The sequence below is a fragment of the Bombina bombina genome, unplaced genomic scaffold (genome assembly GCF_027579735.1).
Source record: "Bombina bombina isolate aBomBom1 unplaced genomic scaffold, aBomBom1.pri scaffold_716, whole genome shotgun sequence".
Taxonomy (NCBI): domain Eukaryota; kingdom Metazoa; phylum Chordata; class Amphibia; order Anura; family Bombinatoridae; genus Bombina; species Bombina bombina.
Genome location: NW_026511434.1, coordinates 48289 through 71084, shown reverse-complemented (window position 1 = coordinate 71084; position 22796 = coordinate 48289). Strand labels below are relative to the sequence as shown.

The window sequence follows — 22796 nt, the reverse complement described above, 5'->3', positions numbered from 1 at the left end:
TGCCGGCCCATTTTTGGTGAACAACCTGGGTTGTCCTTGCTGATTGGTGGATAAATTCATCCACCAATAAAAAAGTGCTGTCCAGAGTTCTGAAACCAAAAAAAAGCTTAGTTGCCTTCTTTTTCAAATAATGATAGCAAGAGAACGAAGAAAAATTGATAATAGGAGTAAATTAGAAAGTTGCTTAAAATTGCATGCTCTTTCTGAATTACAAAAGAAAAAATTTGGGTTCAGAGTCCCTTTAAGTTTGTGGGGCACAATATTCTGCTATGTCAACAACCTTAGTAAGGTGATATTTCTCATTGTTTCAATACAAGAGCTAGACCTTTATTCAATCGTGCACGCCAATTTGTTTTAGAATTTAGCTAAAACTTAGTTGACATCACATTCTAAAGACTCCTTCATAAAATATTTAATCAGACATAAATCACTGAATGAACTAAAACTCTCAAGACACCGACAGTGTGTTCTATTTACTTGATATTGGGAGATTTGATTAGCCAGGTTCTACAATTGCATTTTGATAGATGTAGAGCTCTCCTGTTTTATTATCTAGGGCTGTGTACTTCAACTGCCCATGCCTTAAAGGGACATTAAACCCAAACATTTTCTTTCATGATTCAGATAGAACATACAATTTTAAACAACTTTCTAATTTACTTCTATTATCTAAATTGCTTCATTCTCTTGATATTCTTTCCTGAAAAGCATATCTAGATAGGCTCAGTAGCCGCTGATTGGTGGCAGCACATAGATGACTCGTGTTAATGGCTCACCCATGTGCATTGCTATTTCGTCAACAAAGAATATCTCAAGAAAGAAGCAAATTAGATAATAGAAATCAATTGGAATTTTGTTTAAAATTGTATTCTCTGTCTGAATCATTAAAGAAATGTTTTGGGTTTAATGTCCCTTTAAAGGACCATTAAACCCAAAAAATGTATTTCACGATTCAGATAGAGAATACAATTTTAAACAACATTCCAATTTACTTTTATTATCTAATTTGGTGCAATCTTTAGATATTCTTTGTTAAAGAAATAGCAATGCACATTGGTGAGCCAATCGCATGAGGCATCTATGTGCAGCCACCAATCAGAAGCTACTGAGCCTATCTAGATATGTTTTTCAGGAAAAAATATCAAGAGAATGAAGCAATTTAGATAATAGAAGTAAATTAGAAAGTTGTTTAAAATGGTATTCTCTATTTGAATCATGAAAGAAAAAATTTGGGTTTAATGTCCCTTTAACCATAAGTTTACAATGAAGAGCAGGAAGAGGAGGGTCATCAAATAACACTGCTGCATGGGGCAGTTTAAGAAGTGATTGATGCATGGACAGCATCAACTTTGGCGATCACAATCCACAAGGCCATAATTTATTAAATATTGACAATAAAATACACACATTAAATTCAACAGATAAGGGAACTTGATAAATATTCAACACCAACATTACAGCCATTAACATATATCCGATAAATATTTACATATTCATTTACATATTCATATACATTTACATTTGCTGCCCATTGCTGCGCGACTTACCCCCTTGGCTGTGCATAGGTTCTGATGCTGTGTCTGACGGCATCAGAATAAAGCTCCCATTGGAGCCTATGGAAGAGCGCTCCTGGGAGCACAATGCTTCCGTGCAATGCGAGCACGAGGTCGCGTTTACGTTACACCTAACTTGCAATACCAGCACACATTTGCGTGTGCTGGTATTACTAAGTGGAGCGCAAATATCGCCCTCGCTAAAGAGATATTTTGCTCTCTACTTGTAATCTTGCCCAATGATAGGTTCTAGTTGGAGTGTAAGGTCCCTTTCTTGTCATCTCTGATCAGGATGCTAAACTTTTTCCCGGTACTCACAGAGTCTGACGAATCAGAACGTTCCCCTTCAATTGCTATTTGGCGGCTGAGCCCACATCTTGCGCCTGCTGGAGGATGAGGTGAAAATAACAGGATTGTTTCTTCTTCTGCCTTTTTTGAATGATCCGCCTAAAACATAAACACATTTTGAGATTTCCAGTAGGATGTTAACATTTTAATCATTATAAATGTTTTTTCATCTATAAAATAGAATGATTAATCTTGCATGAGAAAAACAAATATATATATATATATATATATATATATATATATATATATATATATACAAACAAAAATACACTGAATTATTTATAAATCTATACCACTAGCCTAAGGAACTAAACATTTTTTATTAAAACTATCTAAAAGACTTCTATACATGAAAGGGTTAAAGCGGTTGTTTTATATGCTAACATTTTTATCAACAAACAGAGAATGTATCAAAATAAAAAAGTAGCAAAAAGGTAATACAATTACACCATATTAAAGGATCTGCAAACATTAACATTTTCTTATTCTTAACTATTTCAAAATAGATGCAGATAAAAAGGACGATACTTCAATTTTTTTTGTTCCATCCTATCAGAGATCATTTCAAAATGCTTATTTGCATTTTTTGTTTATTTGTTTGTTTGCTTTTAACAGATGTTCCAGTGCTCAATGAAATATGTTTTTTTGCGTGAGAGTTATCCCTATGAGCCAGTGACCAGTACCAGGACTTCCTAATAATTTCACTTTAAATTTAAACAGCTTTTACTTACTTAACCCTATTTGAACAGGAAATATATATATATATATATATATATATATATATATATATATATATATATATATATATATATATATATATATATATTCATTGTGTTTAACTGTAGCTCTTTCATTTTTTTGACAGACCATTTTTGAGTACCATGTCCCTTTAAGAGAACATATGTACGTAGGCAAAAAAAATTCTAAGCTAACCTTGTGACAAAAGAGTTATCGCCGGGTTTATAAATGTACTAGAATGGCTTTAAATGTGAATACCTATTGAAAAACCAAACAAGGCCCTTTACATAAGAATTCTGATGGAATGGATCATTGGGTTATATTCCTAGATGCTTGTGAGGTCTAAGGGGGTCTCATGATTGATGGATATTACCTTTTCTTACAACATGAACATTACTAACTAAGGGCTAGATTACAAGTTTTGCGTTTTGGTGCGGTACGGCTATACCACTGAAAATTGGCCATTGCGCGTGTGTCAGGGTTTTTTCCCTGTTGTTTGCCATGTGCTGCTGGCAGCCATTTTACTCACCTCTCTTCCTGACTATGGTGCATTGTGGGGGATGCTGCTCATTTCCTACACTTCCTTTTATGGCCAGACTTTTGTGCATCATCCATGTGAAACAGGATGCAGTCTCAGAATTGTGATGTCATCACTTATTATTTAAAGGGCCTCTGTTCAGTATGCTTTGCCTTTGCGTTGTCTCAGACCTGTTTGTGAGAGTTCCTTTGTATTACCTGGCTGCCTGACGTCCTTCCTGGTTCCTGATCCCTGGCTTGTTCCTGACTCTGCTGTTTTCCTTGTTCCTGATTCCGGCTCGTCTGACTATTCGCTTTGGCTCCTGACTCGGCTCGTCTGAATACCAGCTCTGGTTTTGACTCCTGGCTTGTTATTTGACTTGTGGACTTTTTATTATTTTTTGCTATTAATAAAGGTGTAATTATTTTTGCACTTCTCGTCTCAGTCTGATTCCTGGCACCCTGACATTACGCAAAGGCCATGAATCCTGATGGTGCTAATAATACACCTTTACCTGCCATCATTTCCAGGATGGATGAACAGGATCACCGCTTGGATCAATTTGCACTAGCCCTGCAAACCCTGCTGACTCGCACTGCACATTTGGACCAAAGTGTTCCGCAAGTTATGGCTGCTCCTGTTTCCGCTGCTGCACCTATGCCTACCAAGAGCATGTCCGGTTCTGCACCTCTACCTCAACGATATGGAGGCGATCCTATTCAGTGCAGAGGGTTTTTGAACCAGGTGGGCATTTACTTTGAGATGTTACCTCAGGCGTTTCCCTCTGACAGAGCTAAGGTGGGATTTCTCATCTCGTTACTCTCTGACACAGCTCTTGCCTGGGCTAATCCCTAGTGGGAGACTAATAAACCTGTGATTTCAAATTACCCTGAATTTGTGGCCTCCTTTCGAAGGGTATTTGATGTTCCGGCTCGCTCCTCCTCTGCTGCTAAATGACTCATGTCCATTTAGCAAGGTACAAGATCTGTTGCTCATTATGCTATTGAGTTCCATACGCTTGCCGCAGAGGTAGGTTGGAACAATGAAGCCCTTCTTGCCGCCTTCTTTCATGGGCTCTCTGATGCGATTAAAGATGAAGTTGCTGCCAGAGATTTACCAAAGGATCTCGAGGCATTGGTGTCTTTTTTGATCCTAATTGACATCAGACTCAGAGAGAGGCCCTCTTTCAAGGAGCGCTTGCAGAAGCCTCCTGTTCCGTTGTCTCCTACGTGTTCGTTCCCACCCATGCCTCCCTCTCCTCCCATGCCTCCTGGTCCCGAGTCACCAGGTACTGCTGAGCCAATGCAGTTGGGATTCATGCATCTCTCCGCGGCGGAGAGGGCCTTTAGGAGGAGGGAGGGGCTCTGCCTCTATTGTGGGTTACAGGGCCACCTTTTGAAGTCTTGTCCTACACGGCTGGGAAACGCTCACACCTAAGGTCCTGTCGGGGGCAGACCTTGGGTGGTTTATCCTCGTCCCCGGAACCGCTTAAGGAGAAACCTTTTGTCACGGTTGTCCTTTCCTGGGTGGACTCCTCCATAGTCACTCAGGCTCTTGTTGACTCCAGTGCTGCGGGCTATTTCATTGACAGTGCTTTTGTATCAAAGCACTCCATTCCTGTTTTGCCTCGGTCCGTTTCGCTTGCTTTTGAGGCCATTGATGGCAGGCCCCTTCAGCCCGCACTCGTTACTCACAAAACTGCTCCATTGTCCATGGCTGTTGGGGCTATCCATTTTGAAACCCTCCAGTTCCAGGTGATACACTCTCCGCATTTTCCAGATGTTCTGGGTTATCCCTGGCTCCAAAAGCACAATCCCAGTCTCGACTGACGCAGGTCTGAAATTTTGTTGTGGTCCCCAAAATGTATTTCCACTTGTCTTCGGAAACCAGTTAAAGTCTTGTGCACTTTTTTCGGTATCTCAATTGCCAGAGGAGTACCGAGAGTTCCTAGACGTGTTTGACAAGGTGCGTGCCGGTACGTTGCCTCCTTGGTACGTGGTCTTACGATTGTGCCATAGACCTGCAACCCGGAGCCATTCCTCCTCGGGGCCGGGTGTACCCTCTGTCTGTTGCAGAGAATTGTGCTATGGAGGAGTATGTTGCCAATGCTCTGTTGCGGGGAATCATCTGCAAATCCTGCTCTCCTGCAGGGGCTGGCTTCTTCTTTGTGAAGAAAAAGGGTGGCGAGTTAAGACCATGTATCGATTATAGGGGTCTTAATCGTCTTACCATTAAGAATGCTTACCCTATTCCGCTCATTACGGAACTCTTTGACCACCTCAAGGGAGCTACGGTCTTTACTAAACTTGATTTGAGAGGAGCGTACAATCTCGTTAGGATTAAGGAGGGTCACAAATGGAAAACAGCATTTAACACCAGGAGCGGCCATTATGAGTATCTTGTAATGCCCTTTGGCCTATGTAATGCTCCTGCTGTTTTTCAGGAATTTATTAATGATGTCCTACGAGATATGTTGCAACAGTGTGTTGTGGTGTACTTAGACGACATCCTCATACACTCACCCACACTTGAGGCTCATCATTCTGATGTTACACGGGTTCTTCAGAGACTACGCGAGAACGGCCTGTTTTGTAAACTCGAGAAATGTGAGTTCCATCAGACTCAAGTAACCTTCCTAGGTTATGTTATCTCCGTTGCAGGGTTCTCCATGGATCCTGACAAGTTATCTGCAGTTCTGCAGTGGCCTCGCCCAGTTGGTCTTCGGTCTATTCAACGTTTTTTGGGGTTCGCCAATTACTACAGAAAGTTTATTAAAAACTTTTCTTCCTTGGTCAAACCTATCACAGACATGACCCGTAAAGAGAATGATCCACTTCATTGGTCACCTACTGCCATTAAGGCCTTTGATAGTCTTAAGACTGCCTTTGCTGCCCCTCCAGTTCTGGCTCATCCTAACCCTTTCGTTCTTGAGGTCGATGCGTCTGAGACTGGAGTAGGTGCCCTCTTGTCTCAACGTCCTACGCCTGACGGTTCCTTGCATCCGTGTGGTTTCTTCGCTAAGAAATTGTCTCCAGCGGAGTGCAATTATGAAATTGGTGACAGGGAATTACTGGCCATAATTTTGTCACTCAAGGAATGGAGGCATCTTTTCGAGGGTACTAGTGTGCCAGTGCTCATTCTTACTGACCACAAGAATTTAACTTATCTATCTGAAGCATAACGTTTGTCGCCCCGACAGGTCAGATGGGCGCTATTTTTATCTCGGTTTAATTATGTGGTCTCCTACCTGCCTGGTAGTAAGAATGTTAGGGCTGATGCCCTCTCTCGACAATTTTCGCCTCTGTCCAAGGAGGAGTCTGTACCTACTCCTGTTATACCTCCTGACCATATTTTGGCTACCATACGTGCTAATTTGACTTCTCCCTTGGGGGAGGAGATCCTGGCTGCACAAACCAATGCACCTCCTGAGAAACCTAGTGGTTAATGTTTTGTTCCTGAGAATCTTCTAACTAAAATTTTGCACACTTACCACTATCCTAAAGCCGCAGGTCACCCAGGCAAGAACCAAATGATTTGGTCTGTCACTCGACAATTCTGGTGGCCAGGTCTTCGTTCTGATATTGCTGCGCATGTTGCCTCCTGCTCAGTTTGTGCACAGAATAAGACTCCTCTACTTATTCCTGTGGGTCTTCTTCAACCTATTGCTAATGGTGAGCATCCTTTGACACATCTTTCCATGGACTTCATTGTCGAGCTCCCTGTTTCCAATGGCAATACTGTTATCCTTATGGTGGTTGACCGTTTTTTTTCTAAAATGTCACATTGCATTCCCTTGATGAAGCTGCCTACTGCTCAGGAGCTTGCTTCAATTTTTGAACGGGAGGTCTTCCGTTTACATGGGTTACCCAAGGAGATAGTGTCGGACCGGGGTAGCCAGTTTGTCTCCAGATTTTGGCGTTCCTTTTGTGCTCAAATGGGGATCCAGCTTTCCTTCTCCTCTGCATATCTCCCTCAATCCAATGGGGCTGCGGAACGGTCTAATCAAGCTCTGGAACAGTTCCCCCGTTGCTATGTCTCAGATCACCACAATAATTGGTCTGAACTGCTACCTTGGGCAGAGTTTGCTCGTAATAGTGCTATTAATGCTTCCTCCAAGTTATCCCCGTTCATGGCGAATTATGGGTTTCAACCATCCTTGTTGCCCGATTCATTCATGTCTCAGGGTATTCCGGCTTTGGAGGAGCATCTCCGGCAAATCCGTTCCATGTGGGTGCAGATTCAGGATTGCCTTCATCGTTCTATGCAGTGCCAAATGTTCCAGGCTGATCGTAGGCATCTGCCTGCACCTTCCTACCAGGTTGGTGAGAGAGTTTGGCTGTCCTCCCGCAACTTGATCCTTCGTGTGCCTTCCAATAAATTGGCTCCCCGTTATGTTGGTTCTTTTCAAATACTCCGACGGGTTAATCCTGTGGCCTACGCTCTTGACCTTCCTCCTGCTATGCGCATCTCCAATGTTTTTCATGTCTCCCTCTTGAAACCATTGGTTTGTAATTGGTTTACCACTGTGTTGCCTCATCCCCATTCTATCTTTGTTGACAACCATGAGGAGTATGAGGTCAGCAGCATTATTGACTCTCGTATGTCCAGGGGCCGTGTACAGTATTTGGTTCACTGGAGGGGCTATGGTCCGAAGGAGCGTTCTTGTGTTCCCTCCTCTGATGTCCATGCTCCCACGCTCCTCCGTGCCTTCCATGCCCGTTTCCCCGATAAGCCTTTTGTCCTCCCGCAGGGGAGGGGTCGTGGAGGGGAGGGTACTGTCAGGGTTTTTTCCCTGTTGTCTGCCATGTGCTGCTGGCAGCCATTTTACTCACCTCTCTTCCGGACTATGGTGCATTGTGGGGGATGCTGCTCATTTCCTACACTTCCTTTTATGGCCAGACTGGTGTGCATCATCCATGTGAGACAGGATGCAGTCTCAGAATTGTGATGTCATCACTTATTATTTAAAGGGCCTCTGTTCAGTATGCTTTGCCTTTGTGTTGTCTCAGACCTGTTTGTGAGAGTTCCTGTGTATTACCTGGCTGCCTGACGTCCTTCCTGGTTCCTGATCCCTGGCTTGTTCCTCACTCTGCTGTTTTCTTTGTTCCTGATTCTGGCTCGCCTGACTATTTGCTTTGGCTCCTAACTCAGCTCGTCTGACTACCAGCTCTGGTTTTGACTCCTTGCTTGTTATTTGACTTGTGGACTTTTTATTATTTTTAGACTTCTCGTCTCAGTCTGATTCCTGGCACCCTGACAGCATGGAATGGCAGGTAACCCATATTACGAGTCACAGTGGTATACCGCAAGCATTTTAGCCTGTAATCCAACGTCCATTGTGCTGTATTACAGGTTGTGTGGTCCAGCTAAAATGCTTGCATTACAGCCTATACCGACACAATCCATTCTGCGATCTGAGACCAGTAGTTATGGTTTTTGTCAAACAAAAATGTTTCACAAAATTCATAACTAAAATGAGAATCAGCCAATAGGATGTGAGCTACTGAAATGCTATTGGCTGAATTGAAAAGCCAATAGGATTTCAGTAGCTCTCATTCTATTGGCTGTTTTGAAAATGTCAGCCAATAGGAATGCAAGGTACCCCATATTTAAACGGGTACCTTGCATTCAAGCTTCAGTGTACAGTGGTGATCGTATGAAGAGGATCCTCCAAGCTGGATGTCTGCGCCACCTCCACAGCTCCACGCCACCGGGATGAAGAAAGAAGTTGCCCCCCGCGATGGATGTAGATATCGTCGCCTGGATGAAGACTTCTTGCCGCCTGGATAAAAATGGATGTCCAGACTTCAGGAACTGTGACTAGATTTCCCGGGGTTTGTGTTAGGCTTTTTTTTTATTTTGTGGGTGTTTTTAGATTTAGGGCTTTGGGCAGTAAAAGAACTGATTGTAAAAGAGCTGATTGCCCTTTTAAGGGCAATGCCCATACAAATGCCCCTTTAAGGGCAATGAGTAGCTTAGTTTTGTTTTTTTTTAGACTTAGGGTTTTTTATTTTTGGGGGTTGGTTGGGTGGGAGGGTACTGTTAGGTAATAGAGCTGTTTAACTTATGGCAATGCCCTACAAAAGGCCCTTTTAAGGGCTATTGGTAGTTTATTGTTAGGTTAGGGGGTGTTTTTATTTTGGGGTGGCTTTTTTGTTTTTATAGGGCTATTAGATTAGGTATAATTTTTATTATTTTGGATCATTTTGCTTTTTTTATTTTTTATAATCTAGTGTTTTTATTCTTCATAATTTTAGTTTTTTTTGTAATGTTAGATTTTTTAATTTTTTTTGTAGTGTAAGGTTTATTTAAATTTGTAATTTAGGATTTTTAATTTGTAGTTTATTTAATTTTATTAGAATAGTTATGTTAGTTTAACTTATAGTTTAATCTTAGTTTTTTTTTTTATTTCACAGGTAAGTTTTTATTTATTTTAAGATAATTATATTGTAATTTTAATTTAAAGTTAAGGGGTTTTAGGTTTAGGGGTTAATAGTTTAATTTAGTGTTTTGCGATATAGGGGGCCGGCGGTTAAGGAGTTAATAGGTTTAGTTTATTAGTTGCGATGTGGGGGGCTGGCAGTTTAGGGGTTAATAGGTTTAGTTTATTAGTTGCGATGTGGGGGGCTGGCGGTTTAGGGGTTAATAGTTTATTATAGTGTTGGCGATGTGGGGGACCGTCGGTTTAGGGGTTAATAGTTTATTATAGTGTTGGCGATGTGGGGGCCTATGGTTTAGGGGTTAATAGTTTATTATAGGGTTGGCAATGTGGGGGGCCAGCGGTTTAGGGGTTAATTTAGTGTTGGTAATGTCGGGGGCGGCGGATTAGGGGTTATTTTATTTAGTGTTGGCGATGTCGATGAGCAGCGGATTAGGGGTTAACCATTTTATTTAGTGTCGGCGACGTTGGGGTGCGGCAGATTAGGGGTATTTAGATTAGGGTTTTATGTTAGGGTGTTAGGTTTTAAAATAACTTTATTTTCCCCATAGACATTAATGAGGTTGCGTTACGGTGATTTGCCATTCCGGGATCGCAGGTGATAGTTTTTTTCTGACACCTTCTCCCCATTGGTGTCTGTGGGGGAAAGCGTGCATGAGCACGTAAACTCAGCCCTTGGATTTTGTGCGGTATGGAGCTTAACGCACCATACCACACAGCACAAGGAGGTTTTTCAGTAACTCGTAATCGCAGCGCTATGAAAAGTGTGATAAAGCTCATTTTTTGCATTCTTTACGCACCCGGTATAGTGCAAAACTCTAATCTAGGTGTAAGTGTTTTCTTTTATGTGTGTGAATGGTGAGGAATGAGTTAAAGGTTTGTCTGTCTTAATGTTCAGTGGGGCCCCTTAGCTTAGAGATGACTATCTCAATAAATTTAGTTAGCACTTCCCTTATCAATGTAAATGGGAGACACATACATCCTGAGTGTAGCTCACCACTATGGGATCGATTTATCAAAGCCCCTATAGCTGCAAGTTCTCACAAGAACCTGCTTGCCGTATTTAACAAGCAGCAGTCATCTGACCTATATGTCAGTTACACAAGGTACAAATATGGTATGGTAAGGTTGCAGTCATGCTAAGAATGTACTTTATGAACTGATCACGTGCTGATCAAGCCTTAGGTGATAGATATCCACTTAGGCTTATTGGTTTGTAATCTATATGCATACAAAGCCACTAATGCTTATTGGTTTGTGTATTATAAGTGTATATGACGCAAATTGTATTATATATACTGAGTGAGGAGTGCCCTCCCTCAGATTCTGTAACAACCCTGTTATGGTATCTCCCTGTACACTTGCAATAAACTATATTTTTCACCTTACAGCCTCCTGGTTTTTTCCAAGATCAACTGAAAGACCCACATGATAAAGACCAGTTCATGTTCAAAATCCCTTGAGTGTCATTTCACCCATCTTTTCCAACATTTTGTTAGTGGATGTTCCTGCCATTAAAATGCACATATACATCTCGCACATTTAAAAGGAACCACTAGCAACATGGGAAAACATTATTACAACCACAATAGTTAATAAATGCCTTTATAAAATATTTTACATGAATATCTGGAATTGTAAAATATTTCAAGGTCTGTTTTATAAAGGTAAAGAAGTCTCAAGACAATGGCTGTGGGTTTTCTGGTGCGTTCTGGAACCATGGTTAGAATTTTTTTATTTATAAATAAGCTCAGCATGTGGAAATCATAAAGGGCACGATTATCAAAAATTCTACATCTTGGAGAGAAATTAGTGCGGACTTCACAATTGGTAAACTCACCGAATTCTCTAAGAAAATAGATATATCCTGGAAGTTCCAGAAAAATGAGAGCTGCCTTACCTAGGAAGTAATGAGGCTTTCTGGGATGGAGAATCTCACATGGCAGAGTGAGGTTAACATGAGGGCATCTGGTACTGAACTAAAGTCTAATTTTGCAGCAAATACAAATTAAACTCAAATACTTTTACTACAATTTCACTTCCATTTGCTTCTAGTTTAGTACCCTTTACTTTTCAGACAGCTAAATAAGTGTATTGGGAATTTTGAGCAAACTTCACTTTCATACAGCTGACCAGATAAATCAGTGAGATCTGCAAGTCTAAGATGCTTAGAGAATATCATGAGAATTGTTATTCAAATACACCCTGGGAACTCCCTGTCAGGATACAGGTGATCGTCATACTGTCACTTTAACTGTTACATCATGTGACCGGCACTTCCTATTTAAGCTTACCTTGTACACCATACGTTGCTAGGTAATTTGAATTCACTGGAATCTTTATGCTAGCCACTCTTAGAATTTTCCTAAATTGGAACCTGAAGTCTTATTCATCTATTCTGGATTTTCGTCTTGTTACTCTTCAATAGCGGACCTCAATTTTACCATCTGATTGGTAATTTATGATTTGCATTTTCTCACCAGTTTTCCTTTCCTCACAGTACTGCACCGCAAACACGCAGGAGCGTGTTATGTCACTCTGCAGAGCGGCGCGCCGAAATTGAGACTCAGACACAGGATTCCCTGAAGCCTTGCAGTGTGTTAGCTCAAGCAGCTCCGGAGATCACAACATATTTACGGTATTGTGTCTATTTAAGTTTCAATCTACTTCCATACAGTTTGCTTGTGCTATTCCATACCTAAACTGTAGCTATACCACTGCTCATGTCTGTGATGCTACAAGCCACATTAGACACACTTATGTCATGCTGCATTATTCTATTCTATGGGCACTGGTATTTTACTTTACACACATACCTCTCACATACTGCTTTTAGTTAGATTAGCTTTCTTCATTTACTCATCAGTGTATAGGTACTTTGCAGTACTGTTCCACTACCTTTGACCTATGTAGGTCACCCTCATGTCTATGAGCAAACCAGGGTTTATTCTTGAAATAATACCCGAAGTGGGGTGTGAGACTGAGTGGCTGATTAAACATATATACACATACAAGGGTGTTACACTGATTCCTCACATATTACCTAGCCTAAAAAACAGATCACCCTGTATATATATATCTATATTCTCATTTACAGAACATGGATATAGCAGAATTGACTAACCGTGTTGGAACACTTGCACAAAACATGGATCTCATGATACAAGGGCTGAGAGAAATGCAAGCAGAAAACTTAGAGCTGCGTAAGTTCATACGCGATCAAGCACAGCATAAACCTCTCACTACTGAAGCCCCACCTCCTGAGCCTATACCTTGTCCTCCTGACAAATTTTCTGGGGACAGAACACAATTTCGTGATTTCAAAAACTCCTGCACTCTCTATTTTTCTTTAAAACCACGGAGTTACCCGACTGATAGAATAAAAGTTCTGACAGTTATTTCTTATTTGAGGGGTGAACCAAAGAGTTGGGCGAATACCTACTATGAGACTGACGACCCCATACTCGATTCCCTTGAGTCCTTTTTCTCAGCTATGTCTCTTCTATATGAGGACCATGATAAGCAGACTACTGCAGAAACAGCTATCAGATCCCTCAAACAAGCACGTCGTCCTGTAGAAGAATACATAGCTGAGTTTAAGAGGTGGGCCCCTGATACCTTATGGAACACCCCAGCCTTAAAAAACCAATTCCGCATTGGATTATCAGATTTATTGAAAGATGAATTGGCCCGTATAGACATGCCTGATAACCTGGAGAATTTAATGACTCTCACGATCAATATAGACCGTCGACTCAGAGAAAGGAAACATGAAAGGGGCACAGCAGACCTTCTTCATAGGAAATCAAATAGCTCTAGTTCCTTCAGTACTCCTAAGAACCAGGATGAACCTATGGATATTGCTTTCATTCGTGGACCACTCAAGCCGGAGGAAAAGATTAGACGCCGGTTAAACAACCTTTGCCTTTACTGTGCCTCCAAGGATCACACCGTAAAGGAATGCCCAACCCTGTTAAAATCAAGAAAGGGTAAGCATGTTCGGCATAAACTTGAGCTTGTGCATAAAAATGTTTTAAAAAATTCTTCACATTTTAACCATTCTGTTTCTCTACAGTGGGATCATCAGGTGGTATCCGCGGAGGCGGTGATTGATTCAGGAGCCACAAACTGCTTTATTGATTCCACTTTTGTGCACATGAACAAAATTCCACTAATAAAAAAATCTGTATCACTTGTAATTCGTGTTGTAGATGGCTCTTTAATTAATTCAGGTCCTATATTGCACCACACTCGACCTTTACAGTTAATTTTCCCTAATGGTCATACTGAAGTTCACTCCTTTGATGTTATACACTCACCTCTTTTTCCTTTAATCTTGGGATTTAATTGGCTGAAACATCACCAGCCCACCATAAATTGGCTACATGGCACTCTCACCTTTGATTCACAGTTCTGTATTACTAACTGCAGGTCTGTACCTATTCTGTTTCAGTCCACTACACAATTGATCCCACAAGAGTACTCAGATTTGAAAGATGTGTTTGACAAAAAACAAGCTCAAGCTTTGCCGCCCCATAGACCATTTGATTGTCCAATAGATCTCATACCCGGTTCAAAGATCCCTGTAGGACATGTCTATCCTCTCTCACAGCCTGAGCTCACTCATTTGAAACAATATCTCAATGAGAATTTAGAAAAAGGCTTCATTAGGCCATCATCTTCACCGGCAGGTGCCGGAATGTTCTTTGTCCGAAATAAGGATGACACCCTCAGACCAATCATTGACTACAGGGATCTCAACAAGTGTACAATCAAGAATCGATATCCTCTCCCCCTTATCCCGGAGTTGATTGAACGACTTCAGGGTGCCAAAATATACACTAAGCTTGACTTACGAGGTGCATACAATTTGGTCAGGATAAGAGAGGGAGACGAGTGGCTCACAGCGTTCCGCACCCGATATGGCCTTTATGAATATCTTGTAATGCCATTCGGGTTGTGCAACGCACCTGCCACGTTCCAATATTTTATCAATCATCTCTTTCAGGACCTACTTGACACATGTGTTGTCATCTATTTGGATGATATCCTTATATATTCAGATACCTTTGACCATCACATTAATCATGTCAGGACCGTTTTACTCAGACTCAGAGAGAATCAACTATTTGCTAAATTGGAGAAATGTATCTTCCATTCCGAGACTATCACATTCCTTGGTTACCACATTTCACCTGGTGGTATTAAGATGGAATTAAAAAAAGTAGAGGCCATTACCAACTGGCCCCCACCATCTTCCAAAAAGGATGTACAGAGATTTTTGGGCTTCTCCAACTTTTATAGGAAGTTCATTAAAGACTTCTCAGCAATAGTAAAACCTCTCACTGCACTTACAAGAAAATCAAGCAAATTTCTTTGGACTCCTCAAGCGGATCAATCTTTCCGAATACTTAAGGAAAGGTTTGTCACCACTCCAATTCTTCAATTTCCAGATCCTGACAAGCAGTTCTTTCTCGAAGTGGATGCTTCGGACTATGCCCTAGGCGCTATTCTCTCCCAAAAACATTCGGAGGACGAACCTTTACATCCAGTAGCATATTATTCAAGAACTATGAATAACGTCGAACTTAATTACTCTATTGGCGAAAAGGAGCTCTTAGCAATCAAGGCGGCTCTTGAATTTTGGAGGCATCTACTGGAAGGTGCTAGCCATCCCATCATTATCTATACCGACCACAGGAACTTGCAGTATTTAAAGACTAATAAAACATTGTCTGCTCGTCAAGTTCGGTGGAGCCTTTTCTTTACTCAATTTAACTTCTTTATCACCTACCGGCCAGCTTCTAGAAACCAAAAGGCTGATGCTCTTTCTAGATCCACTTCCAGACCTTCCAAGCAGTATATACAGGATACTATAATCCCACCACATAAATTTATTGGTATAACCGTGCACCAAGTTGCTTATTTTCGGAAACACCAGAGGAGGGATGCAAGTATACAAAGTTTACGACTACAAAAGGATTCTCAGGGTCTTTACCATTCAGGGGGGAAAATATTTGTTCCTCAGGCTATCAGAGATACAGTGTTGCGCAATGCACATGAAGCTCCTCTCTCCGGACACCCTGGAATTCGGAAAATGATACATCTCATCCAAAGGGATTTCTGGTGGCCTGGACTTGCAAACAGTGTGAAACATTATGTTCGAACTTGTTCTGTATGCACTACTTCCAAACCTTCACATATCAGGCCTTATGGCCACCTTCTATCTCTACCTATAGCGGACAGGCCGTGGCGGCATATTGCTATGGATTTCATTGTGGAACTTCCTACTTCATCTAACCATAACACCATATTAGTTGTGGTTGACCAGTTCTCCAAAATGGCCCATTTTATTCCCATGTTAGGACTTCCTACTGCATCAGAAACAGCTCAAGCTTTCCTAAAACATATAGTACGGCTTCATGGACTCCCTGATTCTGTGACAACTGACAGGGGGTCCCAATTTACTTCAAAATTTTGGATTCATCTTTGCAAGTCGTTGAACATCGACAGGCATCTTACTTCAGCATACCATCCCCAGTCAAACGGTCAGACCGAGAGGACAAATCAGACTCTTGAGCAATACCTTAGATGTTTTTGCAACTTCCAACAAGACGACTGGTATGCTTTTATTCCAACTGCTGAATTCTCTTTTAACAACACTATTAATTCTTCAACTAAGCTTACTCCTTTTTACGTCAATTATGGCTATCACCCTACTTATCATCTACTACACAGGAATGACAACATTTCTCCTATGGTAACAGAATCTGTAAATAGCTTGAAGCAAATCTTTAAGCTACTACAAGAAACTCTAACGTTAGCCCAAGCCAAGCAGAAACATTACTACGATCTAAGGAGATCTCAGCCACCTTCGTACAAACCTGGAGATCTAGTTTGGTTATCTACAAAGAACCTCAAACTACAAATTCCTAGTAAGAAATTGGGCAGTCTTTTCATCGGTCCTTACAAAATCATCAGGGTTATTAACTTAAATGCTGTTACTTTGGATTTACCACCATCATTTAAAATTCATCCCACCTTCCATGTTTCCTTGCTTAAACCTCACCTACCTACAAGAACTCCTGTCACGCAGACATCTCTTCCCATTCCTGATCCGGATTTAAAATCCTACGAGGTTGCAGATATACTTGATTCTCGTTTCTACAGACGTGCCTTACAGTACCTTGTCCGTTGGAAGGACTATGGACCTGACGAAGATTCATGGGAACCTGTTCCCAACATCTCCGCTCCTCGCTTGGTTTCCCTCTTCCATCGTCGTCATCCTGACCGCCCTCACCCTTGATGGGTAGGGGACTTCTTGAGGGGGGTATGCTGTCAGGATACAGGTGATCGTCATACTGTCACTTTAACTGTTACATCATGTGACCGGCACTTCCTATTTTAGCTTACCTTGCACACCATACGTTGCTAGGTAATTTGAATTCACTGGAATCTTTATGCTAGCCACTCTTAGAATTTTCCTAAATTGGAACCTGAAGTCTTATTCATCTATTCTGGATTTTCGTCTTGTTACTCTTCAATAGCGGACCTCAATTTTACCATCTGATTGGTAATTTATGATTTGCATTTTCTCACCAGTTTTCCTTTCCTCACAGTACTGCACCGCAAACACGCAGGAGCGTGTTACGTCACTCTGCAGAGCGGCGCGCCGAAATTGAGACTCAGACACAGGATTCCCTGAAGCCTTGCAGTGTGTTAGCTCAAGCAGCTCCGGAGATCACAACATATTTACGGTATTGTGTCTATTTAAGTTTCAATCTACTTCCATACAGTTTGCTTGTGCTATTCCATACCTAAACTGTAGCTATACCACTGCTCATGTCTGTGACGCTACAAGCCACATTAGACACACTTATGTAATGCTGAATTATTCTATTCTATGGGCACTGGTATTTTACTTTACACACATACCTCTCACATACTGCTTTTAGTTAGATTAGCTTTCTTCATTTACTCATCAGTGTATAGGTACTTTGCAGTACTGTTCCACTACCTTTGACCTATGTAGGTCACCCTCATGTCTATGAGCAAACCAGGGTTTATTCTTGAAATAATACCCGAAGTGGGGTGTGAGACTGAGTGGCTGATTAAACATATATACACATACAAGGGTGTTACACTGATTCCTCACACTCCCCTGTCCCTCAAGTAATCTGTAAAATGTACACATAAATATACAAAGTATGATCCTAATTTGTTAAAGTTACAAAGAAACTTTCAAATCATAATCATTTGTAAAATCCCAATTCTAAATATGCTGCTGTGTAGAGAATTTAAATCCATTAAAACACAAAATAGAAAATAGAACTTTTGAAAACTTTACCCTTGAAGAAGTCCGGCCGGGTTCCGGACAAAATGCGTAGGGATATCGTGAAGGGTGGTTTGCCTTCATTGACAGTATTTGCAGCTGAGAGGTTGAGGCCTAAAGGGGGACGCTCCGGATCCTGATTCCTACAGTGACATCAGACGCCGACTCTGTGTTCGGCGGTCCACCGCCAACTTTGGACAAATTTCTGCGTGTTGATCAGGACTCAGACTGCTGCTGCCTTTGATTTTATCTGGGGACTGAATCTGCTTACTGAAGTGTAAGTTACTATGTTTATTTTTACTAATTGTATATAATAAATTACTCAAGCTTGTTTGCGCTTCTTGTACCTTCTTTGCTCTAGCTCTAACGTGACTCTGGTGATCACAGGAATTATCACCAAAAAGAAGCTGCATCATTCTGGGTACAACCTAGGTCTATTTCAAGAATTGGACATTATCTCCATCGTATATGGGACTTTTTATTGGAATCTAGGTTTGCATTTGCTTTGCTAAATTTTACTTGCTTGTTTAGTGCTTCTATTCTGATTTGTATGCTATGCTTGTTTATTTTCTTTTTTTTCCTTTTAGACAATTCAATGAAGTTTTTATGTGTACCTCTGCACCCTAATCTGTGACATATATATTTTTTATATTTTTTATATATATTTTATATACAGGGAGTGCAGAATTATTAGGCAAGTTGTATTTTTGAGGATTAATTTTATTATTGAACAACAACCATGTTCTCAATGAACCCAAAAAACTCATTAATATCAAAGCTGAATAGTTTTGGAAGTAGTTTTTAGTTTGTTTTTAGTTATAGCTATTTTAGGGGGATATCTGTGTGTGTAGGTGACTATTACTGTGCATAGTTATTAGGCAACTTAACAAAAAACAAATATATACCCATTTCAATTATTTATTTTTACCAGTGAAACCAATATTACATCTCAACATTCACAAATATACATTTCTGACATTCAAAAACAAAACAAAAACAAATCAGTGACCAATATAGCCACCTTTCTTTGCAAGGACACTCAAAAGCCTGCCATCCATGGATTCTGTCAGTGTTTTGATCTGTTCACCATCAACATTGCGTGCAGCAGCAACCACAGCCTCCCAGACACTGTTCAGAGAGGTGTACTGTTTTCCCTCCTTGTAAATCTCACATTTGATGATGGACCACAGGTTCTCAATGGGGTTCAGATCAGGTGAACAAGGAGGCCATGTCATTAGATTTTCTTCTTTTATACCCTTTCTTGCCAGCCACGCTGTGGAGTACTTGGACGCGTGTGATGGAGCATTGTCCTGCATGAAAATCATGTTTTTCTTGAAGGATGCAGACTTCTTCCTGTACCACTGCTTGAAGAAGGTGTCTTCCAGAAACTGGCAGTAGGACTGGGAGTTGAGCTTGACTCCATCCTCAACCCGAAAAGGCCCCACAAGCTCATCTTTGATGATACCAGCCCAAACCAGTACTCCACCTCCACCTTGCTGGCGTCTGAGTCGGACTGGAGCTCTCTGCCCTTTACCAATCCAGCCACGGACTCATCCATCTGGCCCATCAAGACTCACTCTCATTTCATCAGTCCATAAAACCTTAGAAAAATCAGTCTTGAGATATTTCTTGGCCCAGTCTTGACGTTTCAGCTTGTGTGTCTTGTTCAGTGGTGGTCGTCTTTCAGCCTTTCTTACCTTGGCCATGTCTCTGAGTATTGCACACCTTGTGCTTTTGGGCACTCCAGTGATGTTGCGGCTCTGAAATATGGCCAAACTGGTGGCAAGTGGCATCTTGGCAGCTGCACGCTTGACTTTTCTCAGTTCATGGGCAGTTATTTTGCGCCTTGGTTTTTCCACACGCTTCTTGCGACCCTGTTGACTATTTTGAATGAAACTCTTGATTGTTCGATGATCACGCTTCAGAAGCTTTGCAATTTTAAGAGTGCTGCATCCCTATGCAAGATATCTCACTATTTTTTACTTTTCTGAGCCTGTCAAGTCCTTCTTTTGACCCATTTTGCCAAAGGAAAGGAAGTTGCCTAATAATTATGCACACCTGATATAGGGTGTTGATGTCATTAGACCACACCCCTTCTCATTACAGAGATGCACATCACCTAATATGCTTAATTGGTAGTAGGCTTTCGAGCCTATACAGCTTGGAGTAAGACAACATGCATAAAGAGGATGATGTGGTCAAAATACTCATTTGCCTAATAATTCTGCACTCCCTGTACAGAGGGGGGGGGCTCTTTTTTATTTAGCAGATTTGATTTTGATTATGATTATTTGATTAGCTCTGATATTTTGTTTTTTGTATGTACAAAATAGAAAGTGCAATGCTTACATTTAATAAAAATGAAAGAACAAAATCTTAAGTATAAAGTAATATAAGATGCAAACTGTAATCTTTATGAATTCCACAATTTGAGTTGTGATGTTGTGGAACGTTTTCCCCCACAAGATATTGGTTTCACATATGGGTTTTATTGAATATCAGCCATTATATTTTATGTTTTTGGAACCTTGAAATACCCTTGACTAAGACTATGCCAATACAGCGAAATGCGTCAGTTATTTTCTCTCTGGTTGCCCTTTATAAACTGTCCATAATATAAATATTCATGTTTTTTTCAGCTGAATTTAATAAAGTAACTGATTTTATGCATTGCTATTTCTATTTTTCTAGTTTTTATATGTTTAAGGTTGTTGTTTTTTTTTGGGGGGGGTTGCTCTTTAAATACACCCACAACAGTTCCAGGCATGAAGAATCTGCTTTTTTAAATCCAAGAATAATTTATCTCTGTTACCTTAATTTTTTGAACTTGTTCTTTTTTGACAAATGTTTCAAGTTTTCTTTTTATTTCAGTTTGATGGTGACGCTGAAACAAAGAAAACAAAATCCATATTATTTTAAAAAGTGTTAATAAATTATCCGATAACATGAAAATACATTGTTTGAAACACAAACAAAATAAAAACTTTAAAGTAAATGGGGTTAAAGAGGCAGAGTACAGTTTAAGAATGCAATATAAAATGTTTATTTATGTGTAGTTAAAAAAAAAAGAAAAACTTTGCAATATGTTTTCAAAATTTATTTTGCCCCATTTTCATGTGATTGTTCATAATTGGCTTTAGAAGAGATTGTAAGAATCAGCAAATGTAGAAATAATTTTGGAAACAATTACAGAATTCATTAAAAGAATGTTTTGTTGTAAGTTCTAATAGAGGAATTGTGAACATTTCAGAGTAAAGGCAGTCAAATGTAATCAAGCACAATAGACAGTGGAAGGAAATCTTTAGGCTTGATATATTTGTTAGTTTGTAAATAGAAGTGCATTTAAAGAGACAAGAAACCTACATTTTTTCTTTCAAGATTTAGGAAGAACATGCAATTTTAAACAACTTTTCAATTTACTTCTTTTATCTTATTTGCTTCATTTTCTTTGTTTAAAAGCATATCTAGATATGCTCAGTAGCTCCTGATTGGTGGCTGCACATAGATGCCTTGTGTGATTGGCTCACACATGTGCATCGCTATTTCTTCAACAAAGGATATCTAAAGAAAGAAGCAAATTAGATAATAGAAGTAAATTGAATGTTGTTTAAAATGATATTCTCTATCTGAATCATGAAAGAAAAATTTGGGGTTTCATGTCCCTTTAAGAATACCCCTTTTAATATCTATGTATTTTGCATTGTCTGCTGTGTAAAGTTGGTCTTGCAGTACCAAGTACACCGACAATGGTGCTTTGGGCAAATTTAAAGTAGGGCAACAGTAAAGTCAAAATCAAATTTCAAAATTAAACTCCTGAGCTCCTATGAGGTAGGCACATGGGAGCTCAGGGGCGTGTCCATGTAATTATACAGTGTTGCAAACATTGCTGCTATAGAGTGCCAAACATAAATGCATGCACCTACCTAGGTTTACTCTTCATCAAAGGATACCAAGAGAACAAAGCAAATTTGATTATATAACTAAATTGGATATTTGTTTCAAATTCCATGCTCTTTCCAAAGTATGAAAGATACATTTTTAGTCTACTGCCCTTTAAAGTTTCCTCCAGCTTAGTGCTCTATGGAAAAAACACCTACTTCTATGGGGCTCACAGTTCTGCTTTGCCATTTCTGTAATTGTATGTCTGTCTCAAAACACAAGACAAACAGCCCAATATATCAGATAAGTCAATAGATAGATAGATAGATAGATAGATAGATAGATAGATAGATAGATAGATATAGATAGATATAGATAGATAGATAGATAGATAGATAGATAGAAAGATAGATAGGAATTTGTACGCTTTTATAGTTACTGGATAATTTCCTAGACAAATATGCTTTCCACAGAATTCCATAACTTTCTTGGGGAAGCAGCTTTGAACTTGCATAGTACTTGAGACTCAGCCCTTTTTTAATGCATAATGCAGTTATTTGGGGGTGCAAAAACATACCAGTCTTTTAGAATGCACTCCCAATGTGCTCATTGGACTGAGAATGAGGGTAAACATTTCCAGTTCCTATCACTGTTGTTTTCAGGCCAGCCATTCCCCTGGACCACATAGCCACACCCCTGTACCACCTACTCAGTCCCTAAACCACACACAACACACCTCACTAATGGAACACCTGTGACTCCACCCAGGGGCCTCCCTGACTCAGTTCCCCAGCCTCCTGGACCTGCATAGAATTCTCCAGAGTAAGTGATTGCCCAGGGTATAATATTATCATTTTATTACAACCTAGTTAGCCTAATTTCTAACACAATGTATTAAATGTACATTAATGTTATTGTCTGTAATACTGTAGGACTCACTGGGGAAAAAAATAATTTTCAGAGTACAATTACAAGATTAGCAAGCCAGAT

General features: G+C 40.3%; 1 protein-coding gene across 1 annotated transcript in view; it reads right to left on the bottom strand.

Moving 5' to 3' along the window:
- LOC128643749 (glutamate-rich protein 3-like) overlaps positions 1–22796 on the bottom strand; it is a 160579-nt gene that overhangs the window by 113622 nt on the left and 24161 nt on the right. Inside the window, exons 4-5 of the mRNA XM_053696570.1 lie at positions 20740–20811; positions 1872–2000 (exon numbers count right to left, since the gene is read on the bottom strand). Coding sequence (XP_053552545.1) covers positions 1872–2000; positions 20740–20811 — 201 coding nt within the window. The remainder of the gene's footprint in view (positions 1–1871; positions 2001–20739; positions 20812–22796) is intronic.